This window comes from Vigna radiata, chromosome 7 (genome assembly GCF_000741045.1).
Source record: "Vigna radiata var. radiata cultivar VC1973A chromosome 7, Vradiata_ver6, whole genome shotgun sequence".
Taxonomy (NCBI): domain Eukaryota; kingdom Viridiplantae; phylum Streptophyta; class Magnoliopsida; order Fabales; family Fabaceae; genus Vigna; species Vigna radiata.
In genome coordinates, this window is record NC_028357.1 from 39467979 (window position 1) to 39488527 (window position 20549).

General features: G+C 31.0%; 3 protein-coding genes across 6 annotated transcripts; 2 read left to right on the forward strand and 1 right to left on the reverse strand.

Annotated features, from left to right (window-relative positions):
- LOC106768499 lies at nucleotides 1–6043 on the forward strand. 2 transcript variants are annotated; one of them, XR_002668718.1, is made up of 9 exons: nucleotides 1–295; nucleotides 615–828; nucleotides 1690–1813; nucleotides 1892–2229; nucleotides 3650–4456; nucleotides 4646–4757; nucleotides 4947–5146; nucleotides 5627–5815; nucleotides 5901–6043. XR_002668718.1 is itself a non-coding variant. In XM_014653683.2 (8 exons), the coding sequence occupies exons 1-8, from the start codon at nucleotides 216–218 to the stop codon at nucleotides 5717–5719; spliced, it is 1968 nt and encodes a 655-aa protein (XP_014509169.1). In that variant the 5' UTR covers nucleotides 1–215; the 3' UTR covers nucleotides 5720–6043. The 2 variants fall into 2 exon arrangements, 1 of the variants encoding a protein (XP_014509169.1); XM_014653683.2 differs by having other exon boundaries at nucleotides 5627–6043.
- LOC106768500 (peptidyl-prolyl cis-trans isomerase CYP26-2, chloroplastic) lies at nucleotides 5941–7726 on the reverse strand. 2 transcript variants are annotated; one of them, XM_014653686.2, is made up of 3 exons: nucleotides 7107–7726; nucleotides 6356–7049; nucleotides 5941–6214 (listed from the first exon to the last, which is right to left on the reverse strand). In XM_014653686.2, exons 1-3 carry the CDS (start codon nucleotides 7453–7455, stop codon nucleotides 6112–6114), a joined length of 1146 nt encoding a protein of 381 aa, XP_014509172.1. In that variant the 5' UTR covers nucleotides 7456–7726; the 3' UTR covers nucleotides 5941–6111. The 2 variants fall into 2 exon arrangements, with proteins under 2 accessions (XP_014509172.1, XP_014509171.1); XM_014653685.2 differs by having other exon boundaries at nucleotides 6356–7724.
- A 7875-nt stretch (nucleotides 7727–15601) lies between these two features.
- On the forward strand, nucleotides 15602–17848 carry LOC106767690. 2 transcript variants are annotated; one of them, XM_022783658.1, is made up of 7 exons: nucleotides 15602–15797; nucleotides 15879–15936; nucleotides 16033–16152; nucleotides 16450–16554; nucleotides 16628–16757; nucleotides 17444–17581; nucleotides 17675–17848. In XM_022783658.1, the coding sequence occupies exons 1-7, from the start codon at nucleotides 15676–15678 to the stop codon at nucleotides 17734–17736; spliced, it is 735 nt and encodes a 244-aa protein (XP_022639379.1). In that variant the 5' UTR covers nucleotides 15602–15675; the 3' UTR covers nucleotides 17737–17848. The 2 variants fall into 2 exon arrangements, with proteins under 2 accessions (XP_022639379.1, XP_014508117.1); XM_014652631.2 differs by having other exon boundaries at nucleotides 15603–15797; nucleotides 16450–16542.
- Nucleotides 17849–20549: the final 2701 nt, after the last annotated feature.

Sequence of the window (20549 nt, forward strand, 5' to 3'; positions counted from 1 at the left end):
AGTTGCTATTGGAGGAGAGCCACAATCCAAACAGGTCCTTTAAATTTGACGCAGGTGAAGGCGAGTTCGGAAATCGCCGTAGCCGCTGTTCAGGCCAGCGGAAATGATCCCAAACTGAAACTGAAACTGAAACTGAAACGCGCGTTTAGGTTTGCGTTTGCTTTGATGCTCTACTCTTTTTGTTTTGAAATCTGAATTGAAGAAATAACATAAAAATGGTGCAAGATTCTGAAAAGAGATTCCATTCCATCATGGACAAGCTATTCCATCCTCCCAAACCCCCTTCCTCCTCCAGGTTCTCTCTTCGATCTTTTTCTCACTTTGCAATCCATGAAATTTCATAATAACATGATATGAATCACGATAAACATCTATATATACCCTCATTATATTAACATTGTGTAGTTTGCTAGATTCTACTTACTAGTTACCACTGTTTCATCTTGCTAGTTCTGTTAATTTCTTTGCTGTGGAATTTGATTTCAAGTGTTGAGCGTGTCTGCTTGTTCAGCATGTGCTTAAAATTGGCTCTATCATTGTTTTCTGTAATCAAAATTTTTGTGGGAAATAGGGATTGGAAGGGATAACTAATTTGTTTGTGTTTGTGTTTGCAGTTCTTCTGGAGTGCAGTTATCAGGGAGTAAGAAACGTCCTTACCCGTCAGGGGGGATTGAGTTGAATCGGAGGGGGGATGTTGCTGAGGGACAGCAGTCCTCCTCGGCGGCGTCCACGGCACTGCAGGGACCACTCTGCCGACCGTGGGATCGTGGTGACTTTATGAGGAGATTAGCTACATTCAAATCTATGTCGTGGTTTGCTAAACCAAAGGTCATTTCTTGCTGTCTATATTCTCCCTTTTCTCCCTACTGATAAAGGCTTGTTTGGGACTGGGGTTTTGCAGTGAAAAACAAGATTTTGAAAGTAAAGGGTCATTGCAATAAGTTTATGATAATCTGTCATTTTAATACATTATAAAATTTGATAATATATATTGAAAATAAAAAAATTGCACTTCTTTCCCCTTCAAAATTTAGCTCCTAAGCACACCTTTAGTGAATCAATTTTTGTACTTTTATTACTGCGGTACCGCCATCTTAGTGTCATGGTTATATTTCAACGCTTTTAGTATAGTGTGTGGGTGTTCATGCGTTGCAACAAAAATACACGAGGCAGATACATATTACAAACTGGAAACAACGCTTGAGGAAGGTAAAGGGATTGGGAAGAATACCAAACGTTTGGCTAATGGAAAATTTTGCTCCATTCAGTCTATTTTTAAACTATGAAGGAATTTTTAAAAGTAATACTTGTGCTAGTGAAGTACGAAGAAGGCGATAGATGGCTTATATGATTTGTCAGTCCTTTATAGATAGGCTGTTTAAGATAGGTTTGTTCTACTGAACCTCAAAACTGTTGTTTGCTTTGCTAGGTTGTTTGCTTTTAATTAAGAATGACAGTCCTGTTGAAGAAAAACGTATAGTTCTTTATCAATATCTTGCAAAGAATATCATCTATTTCTATAAAGAAAGCCTCTCGCCTAATGGTTCATGACTTCCCTTTGTCAAGAATGAATCGGCTGTATATTTAATAAACTTTGGTCTACTGCCAACCACCTTTGTCATCTTTCTCCAATCTGTTTCCCCCCAAATTTTATGGCATATGATTTTATTTCTGATATTTTCATTTCAGGTAGTGAGTGCAGTAAATTGTGCTAGTAGAGGTTGGATCAATGTGGATATTGACACTATAGCCTGTGAAGCATGTGGAGCACGTCTTCTTTTCTCTACACCAGCATCTTGGAATCAGCAACAGGGTATGCTGTTCTTCCGAGTTATTATATTAGAACATCGTTCAATTATATGAGTTTTCTAACTAGAATGTCTTCTTTCAGTGGAGAAGGCGGCATTGGTATTTAGCTTAAAGTTGGATAATGGACATAAATTACTTTGCCCATGGATTGATAATGCCTGCAGTGAAACACTGGCACGATTTCCTCCTACAACTCCAGAGATATTAGTTGAAAATTTCAGAGAACACTGTTTTGCACTCTTGCAACTATCTGCTCTTCCACGAATTTCATCTTCTGCTATAGCCTACATCCAAAGCCAAAGTCCACTTCTGGAAGACTTTCTTGGGAAATCTTTGATGCTGGAGTGTGGAAATGGATCTACTGAAAATTCTGGGAGTGTGGATTTTAATAGTCAGGAGGAACTGAAATTGTATTATCAGGTAATAACTGGTTTTCTAGTAAGTTCAAAAATCTCATTTTCTGTATTAGTGTGACAACTTTTTCTCGAATTGGTGTATATGATCTGATATTGGTCTTGTTTTTGTGTCCATTTCTTTGATGCTGAATGAACAAGGCACTTGTTTGCTAGATAGAATTTTCTATATCTGCTTACAGGCTTATGCACTTAATTAACATTTTTAAGAGAGATTCTTCATGTATTTTTGGCTTAGGTGCTGCTTTATCAGTTGATGCTTGCCAAAACTGAACCTGTTTTGAACTATGATTCATTTGCAAACGAATTAGAACCAAGATTGTCAAACTCATGAATTATGAAAAGTTCTTGCGGGTTTGTAGACTTGTAAACTTGTACTGTTCACATAATACAAAAATAATATTAAGAAATCTTTTTCTGGGGGGATTTTTACACTACTTTTGGAAATGGGCGCGGAAGCAGTAATGTTGCTTGAGGAGACCTTGACCCACCAATTTCAGAAATTATGCAAAATGGGGACTGACAATACATACAATTTATGCCTACGTGCTTGGAAAATTCTGACAAAAAATAGTTAAAAAAAACCCACAAAATGGCAACTGTCACTGCTGGATCATGCTATTTTGGAGCTTAGAGACAGCACATAAGTCACAATGGGGTATACTTTCACAGCCTGAGACGTTTAATCAAGTGATGCCTTGTTCTTGCACACAAGAAATTGGTGCTTTGTTTTATGCAGGTCATTGTAGTTGTTAGAGGATGATCATGCACAGCTGTATAGTCCTTTCAGGTCGAAGCAAACTCATTTCAGGCTCAGTTTGCCAATCAGTCAGGTTGATTGGAGGCATGATCATATGTGTGGAGTTTTTTCAGAGGCTTAGATGCTAACAAAATGTAAAAAAGAGATGGAGTGCTGTCATATTGGCTGTGTGTGTGCTTGGAGTGACGAAATGGGGGTGGGGGGAGTTTAACATTTAGCTCGAGTGATTCACTCTGGGCTCTTAAACTCACTATTTTGAATGGTTCTGACTGAATTTGCTCAAAGTCACCGAGTCAAACGAAAACTATTTGTGTTCATGTTAGCACATTTTTTCACTCGTAGAATTATACAACTCACGCAAATTTAAAATTAAATTCACGAGTTTAACAATCACTATTAAGGTTGAAACTTCGCTGGTGATTGTATGTATCTGTCTGCTCCATATATATATATGCTCTTCATTTTTCAGCATAACATAAATGGTTTATCCTGATTTTTTATTATTAAATGGCTAAATGGATTTTATGATTGGTCTCTCGCATCAATATATTTTCATTATCTCTCTACCTTTTTTTTTTTTTCAGGATAACATCTTAGTGTATATATTAGCATTTCTTTATTTTCTCCACTATTAAATAATGATTACTGATGCTTTTAAGTTTTGCAGGCTCAAAAGCTTATAAGTTTATGTGGTTGGAAACTTCGTCCTCTACCTTATGTAGTTGAGTGTAAGGATATATCAGAGCAGTCTCTTAAAAATGCAACTACTCTTGCGATTCATTCTGCTGGCACTGATGAAAATAAAACCGATGAAAGTTCTATGGTTTCTATTGGGGAACAACAAGTGGATCCCAATTCTGCAGTATTGGATTGCACCCTATGTGGGGCCACTATTGGATTGTGGGCATTCTGTACAATTCCTCGGCCAGTGGAATCATTCAGACTAGTGGGATATGCTGAAGTGAATGGTGAAAGTGCTTTTGCGGTCCACAATTTACTGAATACAGATGATCTTGAAGATAGACAGGGTTTCATGCCTGATGTTACAATTTCATCAAAAGATACTTCTTCAAGTCTAAATATGACAATTGCAGGGGGTCCTCCCCCAACAAAGCAAAACTTTAAAGCAATAATATCTCTGCCTGTTATTGGTCAGAATTTATGGGCTCGTCTTTCTTATGATTCTAATTTTAGGGATCATGCTTTTGTTAACAAAGGTGGTGATGAATCAAATTTACAGGAGGAAACTGGCAATATCATTAATGCTTCTATTGGACAACTTGTTCCCCTGACATCTGAAACCAGGGAGACAGCAGATTATGAAACTGGTTCTCAAGCAAGGATCTGTGATTCAGATATTATTGTGGGCACCGATATTGCAGGACAATCGTTTTCTCTTAAGGATAAGATGCCTGTACACACAGATACTGATAAATTGAATAGTTCAGCTGCAGGATACTGTAGTAGTTCTCAGGTTAGAGATTTTTACTTGTCAAATTGACAGATAGTCATTATAGATACAAATTATAGATACAAATTATTGCATAGTCATTATCTTTTCTGTATTCACAATTAGTAAGACTTAACAAAATGCTTGATCATAAGTAGTTTTTCCATGACTAGTTGTTTGGAAATCCACATTAACTAAAATATTGCTGTACAGAAAGACTCTACAGAAGGTGAAGCACTTTCTGTTTCACGTAAGACTTCAGATGGCGTAGTTGGTAGTGACAGAGAAGACAATATTGATAGTGAAGATGTACCTTCTAGTTCAGGTAAGCTCTATGATATGGTTCATTGATAATCATTAACGTTGAATGTTTGAATATGAATTGCCGAGTGAAATATATTCTGACAATTGTATGTTATCTGTTCTGCATGACAATGTGTAGTTCACTTGTCATCATGAGTTAATTTGTTAGAGGAATAGAAAGTTTATGCATCTTCATCCCTTTGCTTTCCAGAGAAATCTAAGAACCCAGCACTTTCTGATAAAGCTATGGAATTTGATCCAATCCGGCAGCACAGACACTTCTGCCCCTGGATTGCATCAATAAATGGCGGGGAACCTGGGTGGAAACAGACATTATCTGCTCTGTATCATCAGAAAAATCAGTTGCCGCATTCACCAAATAGATCTCCCTCATCTCTTCCCATTGTTAAGGTATTTCTTGCTGCTATTAGGACTATTATTTAATCATTGGATGACTAATATATATCATAGTGAATTGGTAGATAGCAACATCATGGACCTAAGTGTTTGGAAGGACCTTGTCTTATTCTAACATAATTCAATCGATTATTTAACAGGCTTTGAACAAGAACCAAAACCCTAAATGTATAGATTTAAATTATTCAACAAGATCCCAAGGTTACACTGTAGTTCAAATTAGTAGTTTATATAAGCCTGCATATTGTGAATAATTGCTAATACTGTTGTAAAAAAGACAGTAAGCCTGACAGTCTGAAATTATAGTCTTTCATATTGTCTCTATTTTACTGTGGTTTGTTGGCCAACACTGTTGCAAGTTGCATCAAACTGTTCCTTTCATGGTCTATAAACATCTGAATATGCCTACTTGACTGTGGAATGGTTACTTAGGGAGATTCACTGTCTTTACATTTAGCATGTGTGTACATGCAGGTGGATGATCCCGTGGGTTCAATTAGAAAGCTTTTCATGTCTCCACCAACGAAGAGAATGAAGTCCACTCATATTATAGGGCAAAATACTTAATTTCTTGGACCCAGGACCCAGGGCATAAGAGAAGTACTAATTCAAGAACAATTCCCTCCTCGATCTAGATGTGTATACTGTCATTTTTTTTTCTTGGTATGCTATTCTATTTAAAAGCCTTAGTAATTGTTGTATCAAAGGTCTAATTTCTTTTTTAACTGATATATCTTAACAAAAGCAGGTAATCTGTTGCACCCTCGATAACTGTTATTGACGATTAGTTTGTCATTTGGAACCGAGCTGCTGTAATATTTTTCCCCCTCGTTTGTAATACAAATGACAGACATTACGTAGGGTTGGATGACAGTGGTGATTATTATAGAATGTGACATGTCTTCTTATACATTCCCTGGAAATCAACTATAGAAGGGATTGAATAATACAATTTTGTCTTACTGCATCAAACCACAGTTTGTAACAATGACCTTTGAATAAGGGCGGTTGAATCCTCTTTCTGCTACAACAGCTCTCTTGTCTCCTATCAGCTTTGCCACCCTGTAATAATAATATCAGTATACTTGCAATATTATCAATTGTACATAGCAGCAAAGAGATATAGGGAAGAAAACAAAGAATAGGTGCCTCAAGACCAAGTCCATCATACACGATTCAATAAATATTGTCTGGTTGACTCACCTAAAATATGGAGATCCTGTATTCTCCTGTACTGTTTTAACCTGACCGATCCTCTGCGCAACCTCCATGCCTCCTATCACTCTTCCAATTACCAGAGACGATGTATCCAATTCCGGCGAGTCCTTTGTAACTATGACAAATTCTGTACCATTGGGATCAATACCTACTTCTTCTTGATCAATCTCAAGCTTCCCTTTCTTTGCAACCAGCTTCATCTTTGGGGGTGGTTTTGATGGGTTTCTCACAATAATGCCAACACTTCCAGTCACGTTTTTAGTCCCGGGACATTTATCATACTCCCTCTCCCATTCCTGAACCAGACTATTAGCTCCCAAGTTGCTACCTGTCTTCGAAGAAATTTCAGCATCCACCCCATAGGATCTAAGGCCACTATGTTGAACATAATTGGGCATGATTTTGACAAACTCTTTTCTTCTGTAGCTAATACCAGCGGCTCCACTCACAATCTTACTAAACCTGTCAACTCCTGCAGGGACCTCATCTCCATAAAGTCCTATGGTAATGCGACCAGCAGGTTCGCCATCAATAGATATGTCTAAAAATACTTGTTTGGTAGTTTTTCTTTCGGTGCAGCTAGGAGTGGTAGTTAGATTGTCTTCTGGTTGGTCACTGTTGCTTGTTTGAGTAACATTTTCTTCTGCTAAATTCAAATTTTCTGCCTGCTGGTTAGCAGTATCTTCTGCTAAAACACGATTCTCTTCTGGTTGAGCAGTGTTAGTTGTGTTAGCAACATCTTCTGCTAAAACACGATTCTCTTCTGGTTGAGCAGTGCTGCTTGTGTTAGCAGCATCCTCTTCTACAAAAACCACATTCCCTTCCGGTTGATCACTGTTGTTTGTGTTTGCAAGTGCTGCTTCTGCTCTTGCGCTGGATCCATCCACTGCCTGAGTACCCAAGAGAAGTAGCAAGCAAGAGTTGCTGAAGATTGTGAGCTCTCTACGTGATAATCTGCATTGCTGTTTGAGGATTGGGAAAGATGGAGAAATGGGTATTAATTGAATTGGCGAAAGTGATGGTAGTGTCGTGCGAGTTGGAGGATTGAATGGTTGGGCGGAGTATCGCACTACTCTTTGTAGCATTTCTGCGTTATTGTATTTGCAATACTTGAAAATTGATTTATGTTAATGTCTGCATCAGCTCTTCACTTCATTTATAGGGAGATCATGAGATTAAGGGGAAAAAAACGAAGCAAGGAAGAAGAATAGATAGAGTAAGGGATACTGATGAGATTTCATGGATAAGAAGATTCAAATAGCAACCGTTCATTTCTTTCATGTTATAATTTTAGGCACACCAATTTACGTGGGTCCCTTTTTTGACGTTCAGAAAGAAATATGCCAAATATGCAAGCCTTTTTTTATTTTTAATTTTTGTTTTTCGCTTTCCAGATATCATTTATGTTATATTACTCTTAAATTTAAATATGAAGAGTTAAAAGTTTTCCAATTATTTAAAAATGTTCTATTCGATTTCTTATACATTTTTTTTTCAATATTTTAATCCAAATAGTAAGAATTAAAGTAATTAAAAATATAGTTAAGTAACAAAAGGAATTAAAAATAACATGTATATAAGACTGGAATATTAAGTATTTTTTTGGGACTAAAAAATAAAATAAGCAATTGAACTCTTTAATAATATTTTAAGACAGTGAGATTTTGAAAGTACAGAATGCAAAGAATTTGCGTCGTCCAGATTCAAAACATTTTATTAATTTTCATAATAATTATACAAATTGGCGGCTTAAAATTATTTAAAATAAGAATACATGTTTTTTTTAATCGACAACGCATACCTAATATTTTAAAAATGAAAATAATTAAAAGGAAAAGATAATATAATATAGTGACAATAATTCATTTGTATTTGATGTAATTATATCTTACATGTTTAAGATCTGAGATCAAATTATTAATTAAACAAAAATAATAATGATCCCACTCAATAATTCATTAAAGACGTATTTAAAAGTATTCATATTATGTAAGGTTTCAACATTGGTGACATAATATACTTTTAAATCATAAAAGAATTTCCTTATCGTGGTATACTTTTAAAAATGTAATTAGTTTTTATTAATGTCTGTTGACACATTATTAATAATTGATTTACCACTTCAACAAAATTAAATTAATAATACTTTTTTTTTCAGAAGTAGCCATGAATACTTATTAATTTAAAACTTTAAATACAGTTAATTTAAATTTAAGGGTGTCCTTATTTAATCTTGCAAAAGCTTATAATTAACTATGATATTAAATGAATTCTCACTTCAATAATTATTAATACAATTTTATTTTATTTAGATGTAAATCTAATTTTAATAATATTTAACTATTATAGTAATCATTATAAATTTAATATAAAAAACAATCAATTGGAAATAAATATATAAATGTTATTACAATTTTATATATATATATATATATATATATATATTATTTAGGATAATAACAGTTTTGAAAGATTTTATTACACTTATAAATTTAGTGTAATAACATTTTTAGTAGTATAGGATCGATTTTATATTATCAAGAATGTTATTACACTGAATTCATAAGTGTAACAGAGTCATTTAAAACTATTATTACACTGAATCTATAAGTGTAATAAAATCTTTCAGAATTATATCAATAGAAAACTAACATCCTAATGTATGCTTCAACATCATCTCCCTTTTGCTTTTGATCAATAAACACAATCTTATCTGCTCACACCTTTAAGGTAATAATTGCAAACAAGAAGACAAACGTACAAACAAACAAAGATAGAAGGGTAAGTTAATTTACCAAAAGAGCATGCATATAACACTTATACAAATTTATATCAACCAAGGCATACAATCATTCATTTTAGACTTGACCATCTAGATACATGCATTGATGTCAGACTCTAACGAGTTATGCACTTGAGGTGACCTCTACTACTCTGCAAAACTATTGCTAATCAGTTTCACTTTTGTTAACACTTTAAGCCAAGGTAAAACCCTTAGACAAAGACCTTTTGCTCCTCTTGTGACACCCGGGCACTGACGAGGGCGAGGAGTGATCGTCGGTGCAAGAGGCATGGTGTAGGGGGCACGGACAAGGAGCGGCTCCTGATAGGCTTCGAGTGGAAGGGGCACATGGACGAATCGAACATACACCGGAATGAGAGGGATCTGGAGACTGTATAGGTATGGGACTATACAGTTGAAAGATAGCTTAAAGGAATTGACTTGGCTACCCATATCACCAAAATGCATTTACTTTTCGGTAGCCTAACCCTTAAGAACTCCATGGTTAAGCGTGCTTAGCCTGGAGTAATTATGGGATGGGTGACCTTCCAGGAAGTTTTCCCGGAAAGTGTGCGAGTGAGGACAAAGCACACTGGAAAGTCTCGTGGTGATTTGTGGGGGCAGTCAACAGTCCCTGTAAGTTGCCGGAGCGTTACAAATGGTATCAGAGCCTAGCCTCTCCCAGTACGGTGTGGTTCGAGGACGAACCAGACGGAAGCTGGTGGGCATGTGACACCGGGGCACTGACAAGGGCGGGGAGTGATCGCTGGTGCAAGAGGCATGGTGCAGGGGGCACGGACAAGGAGCGGCTCCTGACAGGCTTCGAGTGGAAGGGGCACATGAACGAATCGAACATACACCGGAATGAGAGGGATCTGGAGACTGTATAGGTATGGGACTATACAGTTGAAAGATAGCTTAAAGGAATTGATTTGGCTACCCATATCACCAAAATGCATTTACTTTTCGGTAGCCTAACCCTTAAGAACTCCATGGTTAAGCGTGCTTAGCCTGGAGTAATTCTGGGATGAGTGACCTTCCGGGAAGTTTTCACGGAAAGTGTGCGAGTGAGGACAAAGCACACTGGAAAGTCTCGTGGTGATTTGTGGGGGCAGTCAACAGTCCCTGTAAGTTGCCGGGGCGTTACACCTCTCACCACATACATCACCCTTCTTTACTTAGATTGAATGGTTATTAGAGCGTCAAGATAACTTTGAATACAGAATCCTTACATCAATACATACACTATTAAAACTATCACAAGAAATTTCTTCTTGAAATTCCTTTCACAACATTCACCGTTCATAATCAAAGCCATGTTATAACCCATGAAACCTCACAATTTAATAATAAACATACATTAAACTCATAGCAAAACACTTCAATCAAACAAAAGATTAAAAAATCACAAAAACCTACATTGGTGCTTAGACTGAGGCTTAATGCAAAACCTCTCACGAAAGAGAGTGCCCAGTGCCAGAGCTCTCGCAAAATATCTATCTTAATGAGAACATGTTGCTCACCGAAAATATATTAAAAAAGTTCTAAACCTGCAATGGCAAGTGACACTCAACAGTACCTTTTCATCGCTAAGTGTCAAACCATTTGCAAGAATGATTGCTTAGTGGTGAGAGTGAGCGCTTTACAGTCTTGAGCAAAATTGCTTTCAGATTTGCACAACCAAGATGGACTCAATGCCACACCAACATCTCTCAATGCCATATCAGAACCAACAACTTCAATTTTGTAATTTGGGGAACCAAAGACTTTTTCATATGACCAAATTAATATTTCTGACTTAGTACTTGGTTCAAAAATAGGTTTTAATATCAGTGTTCATACCAACTTGTTCAAATGGCTAGACCCTCAGTCCTTCGACTCAACATCAATTTATATAAAGCAAACCACACATAAACTGTTTTTTTAACACAACATATTTCAGTAGTTCAAAACACTAACATCAGTGAGTTAACCAATTCTAGATAAAACAATCATGCAACTTAGATTCTCAAAGAACCAATAACTTTATAATGTAGTAATTAGTTTCCCTTACCTTTTAGATAACCAAACAACTCTAAGGGTCCTAACACAATTCCAACGTTTCAAGGAACTATATATGCTCTTACAAACCACTGAAACATGATCAGGACACATCGTTAAAACCACTAATCAACAAAAAGTGTTATAGAAGACTCAGACATCACATGTAAACCAAGGTAGCTCACATGCAATGAAGAACACACAGAATAAGGAAAAAAAGAAGAAACTAACTTAATCTAAAGGAGTTTTACCTTAATAAGTTTTGTAATAAAGGTTTCAATATAATTGATATAAGAAGTTGTTTGTAATTCTAAAAGCACAAAATCGAGTACTCTTAGTTACATTTTATGACTTTATTATACTTTTATATTTTAATCTTTGATATAAATAAAGATGAGACTTAAATGAATAACAACATTTATTTTATTTAAGTAATCATCACTTTTTAAATTAGTTCTCATTTGATCGATAACTGTGTTTTATGTTAATTTTTAATTTATTTTTGTGAACTACTTTCTCACTGTTTTATTTGACAAGATGACTAATGCATTAACTTCTTCAGAAATCATCTTTCTAGCAACCTTTTCTTCTTGTACATTTTTGGTAACGCTGTAACATGGTCAAACTTTTCATTAATACAAAACGATCTAGCCATGGAAATTCGAGTGAAAGTCTAACCATTTTGACAGCCCTGGTTCAAGTCGTTTAGCAGGATGAATTAAGAAAAACGATAAAATCAATATAAAATATTACGAATCTTAACACAATTTATAAGAAAAGAAATAACTAGATCACTTTTAAAAACTAAAAAATTTAATTGCACAAATTAAAAATTATGTATCATAAAAATTGGATTAAAGTAAAATTAAGCCTTTTTAGATTAAAAAAACAAATTGGTAAAAATATTAGATTGCCGCCATTAAGATGAAATGTTTATTTATCATACTCATAGTAAATAAAATAAATATTTATTTATAAAAATATCTAAAAAAGTATTTCTTTATTATTTGCAAGAATCAAATAGTCAATATTTCTTAAATTAAAACGGTAAATGATAATATAGATGGTGTAAAATAAAATAAAATATCTCTTAATCATAATGAAAAGGTTATTTATCATATTAAAAAATCAATAAAATAATATTGTAAAGATGAAATTGATAAATAAGTTAAATTAAATAACATGATCAATTTATTATTTCCATGATTATTATAATATTATTAAGAGATTATTCTGGTCAATGAAACTAAATAGATAGCAAGATCTATTATAATGTTTCGATAGATAAAATCTCTGGTTATCATGATCGCTGTAAAAGAGATAGTATTACTAAACTGGTAATACTATCGTTGAGATAATATTGATTAAAGATTAAACTGGTAAATTGGATAAAATATATGGTTAGAAATTTTAATCATCCTCACATTTAATAAGATTAAATTGAATAATAGGACAAATATTCATTTATTGTATTCAGATTCAATAAAATATATATTAATCGGTATGAGTAAAAATCATAAAAATTATTTATCTGGCGAAAGATTTAATGGGTAGAGAAGATAAAATAAATTGCAAAATAAATTAATATACAAATTCAAGTAAAGAGATTTGGTAAAAATATTAAATTGACAAAAAAGATAAATTATCCATTTATCATACTCAGAGTAAATAGTATAATTGAAAATTACTTAGAAATATTTATTTATTGTTTGTTTGAATCAAAACATGATATTTATAAAATTAAATCGACAAATAAGATAATATAGACAGCGAAACATAATAACATAAAATAAAATATTAATTTATCATATTTAGAATCAATAAAATAAATTTAATAGAATATCAATTGGTAAAGAAAAAAATACACAAAAAATATTTATTTATTATATTCACAATTAAAAACATGATATTGATATAGATCAACGTGGTAAATGAGGTTAAAATATATTACATTGTCTATTTATTATTTTTAGAACTAATAAGATAAATATTATAAAACAGATTAAAATGGTAAATAAGATGAAATAGATATCAATATCTATTATTTTGACTAGTGTTATACATATAGAATTTATATCTTTTCACATCTTTACCCGTTTTAAAATAAACCATTAGCTTACTTTTAAATCAAATAATATTTTTTTTTATGTTGGACAATAATATTCGTATCCTTTATTATTTTTAAAAAGAATTTATCTTTTTTTTTTAACCAACACACTCAATTATATTATATTAGATAAGATAAAATAAAACTATAATCATTTAAAAAGTCAATATAAAAAATTGATATTTAATATCTATTTATCATATTTGATTGATATACAAAATATTTCATATAAATCTTTTAAATTTTCTATATATATAACCCATAGTTAGTCATATTTCCTCGTTCACTATCATACAATTTTTTATTTTGAATCTTTAAATTGTAATCTCAATACCAAGTAAACATGACAACTTCAAATTTGACGAAAAAGACACGGCCCAACAAGAGGCAATGCCATGAAAGCCATGAGTCTACTCATTTGATTGTAATGGAAGGATCAGTTCAGAGAGATAACAAAAGACAACGCAATGAGCACGACAAATGTACACTATTTCCAATCAAATCACTTCCCACAGACTTATTGGTTAATGTGGTTGCAAAGGTAAGTTCTGAATCTTGTCTTGATCATTACAACATGAAAGTATGTTGTAGAGATTTTATGTATGCCACAAAAGACAATTATATGTGGCAACAAATTTCTTTAGAAAAGTATTCGTTGATTTCATGGTCATGTAAAGAAAAAGCAAGGGCATTTGACATTTTCATGCAAAGTTGTAAAGAGGGTGGAAATATTAAAGCTTGTACAGAGAAAGATTAAGAGAAATAATTAGATACAAGGGAAATATTGAAAAAGGCATTAATGACTTGAAATTGGCGGCCAAAAATGGTTATCTTGAAGCAAAATATGTATATGGTTTGATCTTATTATGTTCATACGACAATGATTTAAGAAAAGAAGGAATTGAGTATATGCAATTTTTGAGAAATGTCAAGTGTCTTGTAAGGTGTAGAAATAAGGTAGTATCTTTGTTAGGTAACATATGGAGAAAACCTTATGGAACACTGGTGCGCAATCCAACTCGTTTGTGTTCCGAGAGACAATGCAATGGTTGGAGTATGAAAAAGTGTTATGCTTGGAAAATAATGGATAATGAAGATGATGATGATAATATTAAGAATTCTTGTGAAAATTGTAAGTTGGATTTCGAGTTAGATTTTTTTTATAATATTTTATTTCATTCTCTTTAGTTTTAGTTATCATCCAATTATGCAAATTATTAGTTTTTTTAATTGAGTATTTATAACATTTTGTATAAATATTTCTTTATAATATACAATTTGAATAAAGATATGAATTTTTTCTTGAATTATTAATATTTTTATTGAGGAGTTATTTTTTTTATTGTAATTAAATGTCATCCTTGAATTAATAAATATATTGAAGTAATCTTTAAAAAACAGAAAACCATTTTAATTTTCTTGACCGAATTATGGAATTGGAGAATGATGTAAGATTTAGAGAATGATTTTTATTAAAATTTCTAAAAGAAAAAAAAAGTGAGAAATACTAATTCTTAGTTAAAACATTTTTTTTTCTTAAAACGAGTACATATTATATTTATTACATTGTTTAAAGTGGTAATGACATAGATTTTGATAAAAAGAACAATTTATCTTCAGATTTACAACGTAGATATCTAGGAATATATTTTTTCAAGAAAATGAAATTATTCTTATTAATAATCANNACTAAGCATGAGTGTAAAAAAATGTGAAAATGAATTTTGAAATGAACTGGATTTATAAACGTTACGCGAGGCAAAACTTTGAAGTAACGAAAAGTGTTTTTGAATTTTTAGTAGGAGATAATAATTATTATAATGAAAATGGTGTATTTGTTATATATATATAATATTTTTTAAATTCAATTAAGATTATTTAAAATTTAGTATCCGAATTAAGATGCGAAGGTTTTAACCTATTTTATAATATACTTACATTGTAATTTTATTTTTTATATACATTTTGAGGATAATATTTCAATTACTTGCACTTTTCTTTTGTTAATTTTACTTCACATCTTATTTTCATATACAATTAATGGCTTGCTTACTATAATTATTATGTGTATATTTATATTATTATTGATATTATTATTATTTTAATATATATTATCGTAAGATAATGTAACTATTTAATTTTTTTTACATTATTCAACTTTTTATTTATATAACATATCTATATATTATATATGATTATAATATTTAAATATATATTTTTTAAATTTATTTAAACAAATATAATAAGACTATATTATTTTTCTAAAAGAAATTAAAAAAGAAGAAGAAGAAGAAGAAGATCCGCCTATGCAAGGGTGAGAGATTAGTTGAAGTAGCAGAGAGTTATTTTGAAAGGCAAATAGAGAATTTGGCGGGAATGGAAGGGAGTGAGAGTGAAGCGGTGTTTGATGCTCTGAATCTGAACCCACAACTCTTCTGTAACGAAGTTCTCAANAACGTCGATGATGTTCTCCTTGAAGCTTTCGATTTTTTCTATCAGTAATACTCTTTTCTTTTTCTCTTTTTTTTCTATTACTTTTTTTTGAAATATAATTCTTGAAATTATGCATTCAATTGCAGGGAAGCATCCACCAAGTTGAACATCGAAGGCACCCAAAAGTCCCAAGATCTCAAAAGGGTCTCTCTCTTTCTCTTATTGCGTTTCATACAAAAATTAGGGCAATGGATCTTAATTATGAATTATAACACTGCTGTTACTGCTTTCTTGTGAAAGGGTGTTGATTGCATTCGTCAGAGGCTTCAATCTCTTTTGGACAAACAGCTTGGTGCTTGGGAGAATTACATCATCCGTCACTGTTTTTCTCTCCCGCGAGGTTTTCGTTTCCCAAACTCGGTATGTTCTGCTGTAATTACTGTTTTTTAAGCATTCTTTTTTAACTTTAATTCAATTTTTATTTGTGCGTATACGTCTTCTATGACATTGATGAATGACTATTCGCTAGAAGATGATGAGAAGCGTACATATGATGTTTTGTGTATGGTGGATGTGTCCTTTGAAGTGCATACCAGAAAACCTGACATCTAAACCCTAAGTCATACATGGAAAATATATGTGCTGGTTTATTGCTTCCTTAGTATAAATTTTCATTTTTGGTTGATTGTCTGACCATGATAGAATGTGTACTTCCAGGATGAATCAACTGAGACTGGCCATGATCCAGGTGCTCCTTTTGATCCAGATATAGATGCTCAGTTAGATTCTTTGAGAGAAAAATTAACTGGGGTAATAAGAATGGTGATTGCTAAATTCTTTCTTTTTTCAGAATTCATTATTGTTGGATTTGTCTTGGTAATGATTATGCTGTCAGGTGGCGAAGGATTCTGAAATGCTTAATCAAGAAATTCAACTATTAGAAAGAAAGTCTACTGTCAATGCTGGATATATCAATGAAGCAGTACAATTATACGAGCAAAACTCTATGAATGAGTTGTTTCAGGGTAACTAAAGAGCTCCTCGTCTTTTTNCTCATATCTTGACCGTCAGTATTCACAATTCAATCCCGCTGAACTATTTTTTATAGCAAAATTATGCTTTCCATTTTAATCAAGCAGGGGATACTCCATTTCTAAACGGTATCCGTTTTAACACCTGTATATTGCTTTTGATTTGCAGTTAGTGAACCACAAGAACATTGAATTCTTAGGTTATGCACAATTCAGATAGAACGTGATTTAATTATTAAGAACATCCCTTTTACGGATCCTCAGAAACGGCATTTCCCATTATTTATTCTTTTTTCTTTTACAGTTGCATACCTTGGTCATTTTATTAAATGATATACATTCATGATCGTATTGGTCATTTTATTCTGATTTTTTTATACGTCGTTTTTTATCTGATAGGAATTTGACAAAACAGTTCTAAGAAAGGAGGGTTACTTTAGTTCTTTGTACTTAAAAACCACACCAATTATTTAGGGGCACCATCATTGGTGCCTATGGATTGGGATGTTAAGGTCCTGCCAAATAATGCTAACAACACTTTCCAGTGTCCTATGTTGTTCTCTGTAAACATATGATGGCAAAAAAAATGCATTTTCTGGTTGAATTATTGTCAAACATAGTTTATATCATATTAAGCGTCTGAGTTGACAGATCTTTATACAAACCATTGATTGCTACAGAGATTGTGACCACAGCCTCAGAACTTGGAATGAAGTTGGGAAAGCTAAACTCCAGCTTGATTGAAGAGACTGACCAAATGAAAACAAAAAGGATCTATAGCACAGAAATGGATCTATCTGCTGTACATTCTGCTAAAGGTAACCAAAATTTAATTCATTGTAGTGCAACATGCATCAACTTTTGCTAGTTAAACTCTATTCTGTTTTTTAAATGATTATTCATGTTTCCAGGACTCTCAAATAAGAACTTAGACGACATTGAAGAATTTGTAGGTATCATTAAGAGTATGTGAACTTGTCATTTTCATCAATCTAGTTGGACTGGGCCCTGCGTGTTTTACCCATTATATAATTACTCCTGTATTTGTGTCAATTTCAGAATCTTAAAATTGCCTACAAATTTAATTGGACTGAGCTTCCCGTAGTTATATACTATGTATATGTTGAAAATGTTAAGTGGTAACTAAATAAGTTTGAAAAGCCTAAATTATTATTGCTGTTTTCTTTAAAATGATATCACAAATATANCAGATTAATTTCTCTAAATACATTCACATTAACAGGGCATGCCCAAAGTTATCATCTCTGGTCATCGAATGGTAGCAATGTTAAAATAACATGATGATTTGAACAATAATTTACAATACAGAATAAAATGTAGATTTAAAAATATATAAGTAAAAAAAAAAAGAAAATATGGTGGTAAAGATTTATGATAAAAACATCAAACACACAACGGAAAAACTGAAAATGATACCTTTACAGGCTTTGAATGATCTTGTTGTGAGCGGCAGTTTTCAAAATGTCAGGCATAAGACTAGTTCGCCCAGCCTGAATACAAGTAAACATTCTGTCTTGCTTGAGTTTTTTATTCTAATGTGCACTTCTCACATGAAACAAAAAAAAAAGATTATCTTTAGAACATAAAAATAAAATATGGACACAAAATTACCAAGAAAAAGAAAATTACAATATCTATAAAATAATATTGTAAAGATGAAATTGATAAATAAGTTAAATTAAATAACATGATCAATTTAATATTTCCATAACTAATATAATATTATTAAAAGATTATCCTGGTCAATAAAATTAAATAGATAGCAAGATCTATTATCATGTTTCCATAGATATCATGTTTCCATAGATAAAATCTCTGGTAATCATGATCACTGTAAAAAAGATAGTATTTCTAAAAAATATTAAAATTAGTAATTAATATAAAAATGCATAGAAATATTTATTTTTTTATTTTATCAATCTAACAATGTTAATTAAATTAGTATTTATAAGAACATATACTCATTTTTATTTATTTTATATTTAATAATATTTTTAGGTCACTGTTAAAATTTAAAAATGAATATATCCATTCATAAAATTAAAACAGAGAACGAAAAAAGAAAGAAAAAAAAAAAAACTAAAACGTGATAATAAAATAACTTACGGAGATGAAAAAAATAAACCATCCACATTTGACTTAGTATAATTACGTTATAAATTTGTAGAATGATTTGTTTTGTAGAATAAATGATATATATAATTATTTTATTTTCATATGATAAATAAAGATATATAAAATAAAAAATATATGTTGGTTTCAAATAAGACATATAATTAAAATTAAGAATATGTATGTGTGTGTGTATATATATATATATATATATATATATATATATATATATATAATTTAGAAATAATATGATTTAGATTTTATTTTTAAAAATATTATATTATAAAATTTCATATTTATTACATATTTTTAGTTTACCGTAAATAACTCTTTTAATTTTTCATATTTTGGTCTCAAAATTATTATTCTATTATTTACACAGAAATTAAAAAATAAAAATAAACTAATTATTGATTTAAAATAACTTTATACGTCATTATATCACACCAGTATTGTTTTTTCCTCTTTCATATAAGTTACATACTATATATATATATATATATATATATATATATATATATATATATATATATATGTATGTATGTATATGTATATGTATATATACATATACATAAAAATAATATAATATAATATATAATTAAAATTTAAATAAATATTTAAGTTAACCTCTTAAAATAAGATAGAATAAAAAAATATAACATCTAATAGTAATAAAATTATCATCATCAACAATGATAACATATTAAATTATAAATATTATAAAATTAATAGAAACACTCATTTGTCACTTTCAAAAATATCGTTGAGATAATATTGATAAAAGATTAAACTGATAAATTTGATAAAATATATGGTTAGAAATATTAACCATCCTCGCAATTAATAAGATTAAATTGAATAATAGGACAAATATTTATTTGTTGTATTCAGATTCAATAAAATATATATTAATAAAATACTAAATCCGTAATAAATAAAAATCACAAAAATTATTTATCTGGCGAAAGGTTTAATGGACAGACAGGTAAAATAAATTGCAAAATCCATTAACATACAAATTCAATTAAAGAAATTTGATAAAAATATTAAATTGACCAAAAGATAAATTATCCATTTATCATACTCAGAGTAAATAAATAATTAAAATTAAACAGTACATGATGAAAAAATATTTAGAAATATTTATTTATTGTTTGTTTGAATCAAAACATGATATTTATAAAATTAAATCCACAAATAAGATAATATAGACAGTAAAACACAATAACAAAATAATATATTAATTTATCATCGATAAAATAAATGTAATAGAATATCAATTGGTAAAGAGAAAAGTACACAAAAAATATTTATTTATTATATTCACACTTAAAAACATGACATTCATATAGATTGGTAAATGGGGTTAAAATTTATTACATTATCTATTCATTATTTTTAGAACTAATAAGATAAATATTATAAATCAGATTAATATGGTAAATAAGATTAAATAGATATCGATATCTATTATTTTGGTTAGAGATATACATGTAGAATTTATATCTTTTCATATCTTTACTCGTTTTAAAATAAATCATTAGCTTACTTTTAAATCAAATAATATTTTTTTTTATGTTTGACAAAGTAATATTCATATCTTTTATTATTATTTTTTTTTAAAAATTATCTTTTTCTTATCATCAAACTCAT

What these genes read in the sequence shown, in the direction of transcription:
- LOC106768499 (XM_014653683.2), top strand. Translation starts at nt 216, where the DNA reads ATGGTGCAAGATTCTGAAAAGAGATTCCATTCCATCATGGACAAGCTA. An exon ending in CGTGGTTTGCTAAACCAAAG is followed by an intron (nt 829 to 1,689) that starts GTCATTTCTTGC and finishes TTTTCATTTCAG; the next exon opens with GTAGTGAGTGCAGTAAATTG. An exon ending in AACTGAAATTGTATTATCAG is followed by an intron (nt 2,230 to 3,649) that starts GTAATAACTGGT and finishes TAAGTTTTGCAG; the next exon opens with GCTCAAAAGCTTATAAGTTT.
- LOC106768500 (XM_014653685.2), bottom strand. Translation starts at nt 7,455, where the DNA reads ATGCTACAAAGAGTAGTGCGATACTCCGCCCAACCATTCAATCCTCCA. An exon ending in ACAGGATCTCCATATTTTAG is followed by an intron (nt 6,215 to 6,355) that starts GTGAGTCAACCA and finishes TTATTATTACAG; the next exon opens with GGTGGCAAAGCTGATAGGAG.